At 58.2% G+C, this 7,234-nt stretch overlaps 1 protein-coding gene across 1 annotated transcript; it reads right to left on the bottom strand.

The window, feature by feature from the left end:
- Positions 1-778: 778 nt before the first annotated feature.
- AMBP (alpha-1-microglobulin/bikunin precursor) lies at positions 779-5,565 on the bottom strand. Its single transcript, XM_026860699.1, has 10 exons — positions 5,433-5,565; positions 4,619-4,761; positions 4,264-4,340; positions 3,633-3,746; positions 3,103-3,204; positions 2,514-2,551; positions 1,549-1,627; positions 1,292-1,459; positions 958-1,134; positions 779-834 (listed from the first exon to the last, which is right to left on the bottom strand). The coding sequence occupies exons 1-10, from the start codon at positions 5,538-5,540 to the stop codon at positions 779-781; spliced, it is 1,062 nt and encodes a 353-aa protein (XP_026716500.1). The 5' UTR covers positions 5,541-5,565.
- Positions 5,566-7,234: the final 1,669 nt, after the last annotated feature.

Raw genomic sequence — 7,234 nt, 5'->3', positions numbered from 1 at the left:
TATACACATCTGTCTAGACCCTCTGTGCACACCCATGCTGTCCTAGGATGTCACTTCGTATCCCACCAATTGCCATGGTGGCATTAATGCACTTTATATTGGTGACAAGAATAATAAAAGATGGGCTCTACCCTAAAACACATTATTCTGGCTCCATCTGCCATTCATGAGAGCACGCTAAGCCCCCATTTCCTGCCCTGCTGGGAGCAGGCTTGCCCAGGGCTGGCTGTGGTTTAAGAGCTTGCCCCTCTCCATGGGAAGATTTCCCCTGCCACGCTCCTGAAAACCTGCTTGTCCATTCATCTGACAGCTGAGCAGTGCCTGTTCTGTCTCCCAAGGAGGTTCAATATGGAAACTCCTGCACTGACTAGAGCTGGAGGGCCTAGCAGGCATCACATGGAGGGTACAGCTCCAGCAAGGGACCCTGGTTTGGTTCTTATTTGGTGTCAGGTTCCCTACACCCCCCCAAACCTTACAGCCCCTCTTCTCTCACAGGCATCCCCTGCCCAGGAGCTGTCACCTCCACTGGTCCCTGCTGAACCCCTGCCTGCTTGGGGCTGTTCTCCCTTTTATCAGGACCGTTTTGAAGTTCAGTCATGGCCTCAGTACATCTGCAGCCTATACAGGCTCCCTGTGTGATACTGTCTGTAGATTAATGACCATATTCCTCAGGCTGTCAGAGTCCCTGACCCAGGACAGACCCATCCCATGCACAGCACAAAACCAGCCCCAACCCATCCCAGACCCATGCTGGGCTCATGACAAACCCATCCCAGGCTTATCCCAGACCCATCCCAAGACCAATCCCAGATCCAGGGCAGCCTTGTCCCAGCCCTGGCAGACCCAGCACACCCAGACCCAGCCCAGAGCAGGTCAGGAGATGGTGCAGGCTGCTGCCCTGCCTCCCCCAGCGCAGGGCAGTGTGGAGCGGCCAGGGTGCAAGCAGGGTGGGGGTACCTGCCAGTGGAGGAGCCCCGCAGTACTCCTTGCACTCCTTCTCTGAGTAGAACTGGTTCCCATTGCCCTTGCAGCCTCCGTAGCTGAACATGATGCACTTGCCCTGAGCTGCATCAAAGGCCCAGCGCGTCACCAGCTTCTGGCAGGGACCCTGGGTGATGGGCAGCCTGCAGGCAGCTGTGGGGACAGGGGGCTGCTGTGAGGTCCCCCACACCTCCCACATGGATGCTGGGCATGTGGGGTTCGAGGCCACTCTCAGATTCCCTCCGATGCCTCAGCAAAGGGACCTCCCGTGCCGTTGCCCCACCACACTGTCTCCTGGTCGGCCGCTCACCCTCCGTCCGGCACGCCTGCAGGCACTCCTTCTCCGAGTAGAAGTTGTTGCCGTTGCCCAGACAGCCACCGTAGAGGAAGGTTTCGCAAGCCATGGAGGAGGAGTTGTAGAAGAAGCGGGAAAGCATCCCGCTGCAGGGTCCAGGGTCCCGGCTCAGCCTGCATGAGTCTGCGGGCGAGTGCAGCACGGGCTGTCACAGGCAAAGGGGGATGCGGGGCAGGGGATGGCAGAGGCAGGCCCCCTCCCCTGGGACATACCTTCCTTATTGCCGATGTAAGGGGGCAGGGGCCCCGCGGCCGAGCCCTCCTCGGGGGGCAGGACTGCTCTCCTAGCCCTCTGCTCAGCGAAGGAAGCACAGAGCTGCCGTCAGCCCCTGCCTGCGGGACCTGCTGCCCACCCCATTGCCCCCGGACCCCCGCTGCCCCCAGGACAGGCTGTGTCAGGGGCAGGTCTGCTGGGTGCTGCAGACTGTGCAGGCTCCAACCCTCCTCAGTGTTCCCAGCACGTCTCCAGTCACTGATCCTGGGTCGACAGGCTGTGATCCCTCCATACCTCATGGTCTTCCCAGCTCTATGCTTGTCCTGGGTGGGGGCCAGGATCCCACTTTATGATAAAGACACACAAAGTCCCTCAGTCATGCCCTGTGCTGGGGACATGTCTCAGCTTTGGCTGACATAAGGTGGTGTGTTACCTGCTCTCAAGTCAGCTGGGCTGTTTCTCCTGTGAAAGTCCTAGCCCCTCTTGAAAATCTTTCTAAACTCAACCCTGTGAGACTGAGAGGTGCTGAGTGATGATAGCCAAAGGACCAGTGGGGTGCTGAGCTGCTCTCCCATCACTGGAGAGAGGGTCTACAGCCTGCCTGGGACACCCACAGGCAGGCAAGGAGCAAGGAGACACCAAGCTTCACATGCAGCAACTCTCACCCCATGAAAAAAAATCAGAGTAGGAAAGGTCTGTTGCCTTCCACTTGGAAATTAGCCCTGGTGCCCACCTGGCCCCCAGCACTCTCACTCTGCAGCCTGTGCCTGCTTATGCCCCTATCCTCGCAGGCAAAGCCCATCACTGGGGATGAAAAACCAGCTCCCAGAGTGGTCAGTGGAGCCACTGCCCAAACAACGTGTCTTGCCCTCAGAGGCTGGTCCCCAGACACCAGGTCTCCAGTGGGGTTGGCTTGGAGGGGATGTCCCCAGGTATCTCAGGAGGTCCCAGCTGGACCACTCACCTGGGGGGAAGTTGCAGTCTCCTGGGGAACACATTCACCTGGCCCAGATGACAGGAGAGAAGATCAGCAGTGTGAGAGGAGAGGAGTCCTGACAAACTCATCTCACCGTGGTCCTGCACCATGCACAGACAAAACCCCAGGGAAAGGGACACCCTCCCAGTTTTGCCCCAATGTTCTTGCCCTTTTGCTGCTTTCCACCTCCCACTAACAGGAGCATCAGCCTAAAATCCCCACACCCACTTGCATCATGCTAGCACCTTCTGAACTCCAGTCTGAGCAAGGAGCTCCTCAAGCCCTGAGACCACCCAGACATGGGGAGCAGTCATGAGTAGGTGCCCTGCACCCTCATCCCAGCACAGTGTAGTGGATACATTGACCTGAGAGCCCAGAAAGGACCCCACTGACTGGTAGCTGGTGGAAGCCTGACTGATACATGGCCTTCCCATCCCACCCACAAAAACTCTCATTTCTCCTCCCTCCATCCTGACCATCCCCCCATCTCCCCAGCCTCACACACCAAGAAGAAGCTGCCCCAGTGCATGCCAGGGGGACAGGCAGCAGGAGGGGCATGTGCCTCACAGTGGGTTACCTCTGTTCGCTAAGATGAAGATGGAGTCTGCGGGGATGCCCATCTCCAGAGCCAGCTGCTGGAAAGCCTCAATGAGGTCCTCCCGCAGGTCCGGACTCCTCCCTGGGCAAGGGAACAGGCTGTGTGGGAGAGGATCTGCATGCACCCCCCACACACCCCTCAGAGCTCAGGCAGCTGCAGGTAGGCCCAGTGCCAGCCTCCTGGTCCCTTCCAACCTCTCCATTATTCCTGACCAGCCTTTGCTGGGACAAAGTGGTTTTAATGTTTCTCAGTCATGAGGACAGCATGTCCTGACACTCCAAGGCCTGGGTTCTTCCAAGCAGATATTGCCACCTTTATCCCAAACAACAGGCTGGTTTGGACATTCATTGTGTGAGAATTCAACAAGATCCAACCTCTGCAATGCCAAAGACGAGCTGCTCCAAGGCACCACTTCCAAAGCCATGATCACCACCACCTGGGTGGTGTTTCTGAGGTGCACTGGCACACCACAGAGCCTGATTGCCCACAAGTGCCATAGCCAGACATACCATACAGCTTCAGGGTGGTGCTTGGGCCAAAACTACTTTTCTTCTTCATCAGAACGACAGCATATTCTTCGTAGTTGGTGCGGAGCACATAGGACCGGATAGACACGTCCCATTCTGGATGAGACAGAGACATGGGGGACATCATTCCTGCCCCTCAGAGATAAATGGGGCAGTGTAAGACAGCCCCAGAGCTGGGGGCTGAAATCAGGGAGCTAATTCAAGAAAACAGATGATTTTTGGGAAGCAGACTCTGATGCAGCCCTGACTCACTTTAGGCTCACCAGCCTCTTCTTAATCAAGGGAACTGGAAAACTCAGGTTGTGGAAAACTGAGATACCATCAACACTCCTGAAATGTGGAAGCCTGCCCCAGCTTGGGACCTTGGGGATAGGAGGGATCTGCTGGAACATCTCATAGTCCTGTGCCTATGCAGGGACAGGGCTCAAACAGCCCCTTTCCCCCAGCTTCACTCCATAGTGCGACTGGAAATTATCCAAACTGTGGAATGGCTTCCGAGTCCTGCACTCCCCAACCCCTTCCCTAGCTTCCAGCTGTGCCTGGTGCTGGTTCCCATTGCGTAGCCATGCCACAGCTCTTGGGGCTGAGCAGTTCGGCAGCAAGGCCAACTTACTGGGGTTATAGTAGGTGTATTTGCCGGGGGTGCTGGTTTTCTGGTACTCTCCTGAGATGTGGGTACAGTCACCTTGCCTGGAGGGAGGAGGAAAACAATCAGCTCCTTGGAGTGATCATTTATCTGATTTTTGCACAAAAATCATGTCTGGGGCACCAAGGCCATGGCATGGGACCCCTGAAATCCCCCTGCCCAAGGCACTGGGTATTTGAGCCCAATCCAGCCCCTCCTCAGGGCTCTGATGCCAGCCAGAGCAAGCAATCCCAATGTCTTGTCCCAGCCCCTAGGAGACAGAGCATCCCTGGGTGGGGTTGGCTTTGGAGTAGACTTGAGCACCCACAGCAGTGCTCCATACCGCAGCCTGGTGCTGGCTGTGCTGATCTGGTCGATGCTGGGGCCAGGGCCCAGCACCAGGGTGCCCATGCTGAACTTCTCCTTGTAATTCTTCATCCATATGCAGGTCGTGCCGATGGCAATGTCGTACCACTTCCCGAACATCTGTTGGGAGAAGAAAGGGACATCTCCATCACGAGCCCTTTCTACCAAAGTGGGACATCTGGTTTTCTGCAGAGCTGAAATATTCATGTCCCAGAATCACTGGGGGGTGATGGTGCAGGCTGCTGAGGCCAGAGATGCCACAGTATTTGGGAAGCAGATCAGCACGGAGCAGGATTTTCCTGGGTCCCGTGACCACCAGGCAGGGCTTGAGGCATTCAGGCTGGCATCCCCCCATGTGTCCTGGGGGATCGCGGACCCAGGAACACACGTGGGGCTGTGCAGAGCCTGGCAGGGGGACAGGGCTGCCTGCGGGAGATCTCCCAGGCAGCAAGAATTCTGCACAAATCCCGGGCTAGGGCTGCTTGTGGGCCCTGCCCACACCTCCTAGACTGGGCAGATTAACAAATGTCTCACGGGATTCATCTGCCCCAACCACTCAGGCTCCAGCCACCCTGCCAGGGTGTTTGCCGGGGTGAGGCCACACCAAAGGTTTATGCTGGCAGTCTGGCACCCTCTGACTGGCACCCAGGGAGGGCCATGCTGCCAATGTTTGTCCCGCACAGCCTGACATGGGCATAGGTAATAATGCCTTTCTTTCTTTAGGAAAATGAAATAAAGCTTTCCCCCATCCCTTCTGCCCCCAGAATTAAGGGACCGCAAGCCGCCATTACCCGCTCAGCCTCAAAATTCTCCTGCACTTGGATATCCTCATCCTGGTCCCCAATGGGGGTCCCGCTGACCACGGTGAAGACGAGGAGGGAAAGGAGACTCCAAAACATAGTGGCTGGTGGATTCAGAGTGCCGCTGAGCCCTGGCATGCCAGTGGGATCCCGGACTCTGCGCTGTCCCCACTGCGCAGGACTGTGACCTTCAGACCACGGCCAGCAGATCTGGCCAGTCTGGCTGGGGGGGCCTGCTGTGGGGGCGTGGGGCAGCTGGTGGCCCTGCGTGGCCTAGCCGTGGCGGTGATGATTTGCAGAGAGCTGGTGCGGGGCGCAGGAGGGGAGGTGAGCATCCTCCTGCCGCACCAGGCTGAGGTTCTTAACCTCACTTGATCCTAAACCACTGCTTAGACCAGATGCAGGGCCAGGACCTGCCCCATCTCCTTTATTCTACCTTGGAATTCATATTCCTGCCCTGGTGTCCTGCAAAGAGCCCTGATGGTGCCCCCAGTCCCAGTGGACCAACCTGACCCTGCAAAGAGGAGGACCAAGGGTTCCCTGGTGCTCACCCCAGGCTGCCTCATCCTGACCAGTGTCCCTAGGGACCAGAGCCTGCATTGCCTACTCGTCTTCTGGACTCCCTTCCCTGGGGGTCCCAAGCTGGTGCCCAACGCCCAGGAGCCATCTGGGTGTTGCCCACCCCACAGCCAAGGGTCCCCAAGCCCGGCCCGTGTGGGAGGCACAGGACACACTGTCCCTCCCCACCACTGTTTGCCTTCACATGATGATTAACTAAAATCAAACAGCCAGAGGGAAACAGCAAACATAGCAAAGGGCAGGAGCCTCTCTCCGGGTCGGCCCCCAGCCCAATATTTACAGAGAAGTGCCAGAGCCGGAGGCACGCTTGCAGGAGACATCTGGACTTTCACCCCTCCTCTCCACTGTGGGCCACCACTGGGCCCCTTGCATAGGTCCGGTGGATGCGCTGCAAACCGTGGGCTGCTGGGGGGGTGGTGGTCTGGGCAGGACAGCCTGAGCATCTCGTCACAGAATCACAGAATCATCTTGGTTGGAAAAGACCTTGAGGCTCCTCCAGTCCAACCAAGAACCTCACCCTGACCGTTCCCAACGCCCCCAGATCCCTCAGCGCTGGGTCAGCCCGACTCTTCAACCTCTCCAGGGATCCCGGGGACTCCCCCCTGGGCAGCCCATTCCAACACCCAACAGCCCCTTCTGCACAGAAATCCTTCCTCAGAGCCAGCCTGACCCTGCCCTGGGCAGCTTGAGGCCATTCCCTCGGGGCCTGGCGCTGGCTCCTTGGCTCCAGAGACTCATCCCCCCTCTCTGCCCCCTCCTGGCAGGGAGTTGCAGAGGGCCAGGAGGTCTCCCCTCAGCCTCCTCTTCTCCAGACTGAACCCCCCCAGTTCCCCCAGCCGCTCCCCAGCAGACCTGTGCTCCAGACCCTGCCCCAGCTCCGTTGCCCTTCTCTGGACACGCTCGAGTCACTCAATGGCCTTTTTGGGGTGAGGGGCCAAAAACTGAACACACTCATCGAGGGGCAGCCTCCCCAGTGCCGAGCACAGGGCTCAGATCCCTTCCCTGTTCCCCCTGGCCATGCTGTTTCTGTCACACACACACACACACTTTGGGCCACAACTGGGGTGTCCTCGGGAGCACGGGGGAAACTTGGCCGTGGGGCAGAGACCCCTTCAACAACCCAGCTCAGTAACCCGCCCTGGGTTTCTCTCTCTCTGGAGGAGCCCACCTCGGTCCAGAAGCAGCCTTGGGCTCCTCCAGCCCCCCGAGCTGGC

The sequence above is a fragment of the Athene cunicularia genome (assembly GCF_003259725.1).
Source record: "Athene cunicularia isolate RWA chromosome 17 unlocalized genomic scaffold, athCun1 chr17_part1, whole genome shotgun sequence".
Classification (NCBI taxonomy): Eukaryota; Metazoa; Chordata; class Aves; order Strigiformes; family Strigidae; genus Athene; species Athene cunicularia.
The sequence above is the reverse complement of the archived record's forward strand: the minus strand, read 5'-3'. Positions and strand labels throughout refer to the sequence as shown.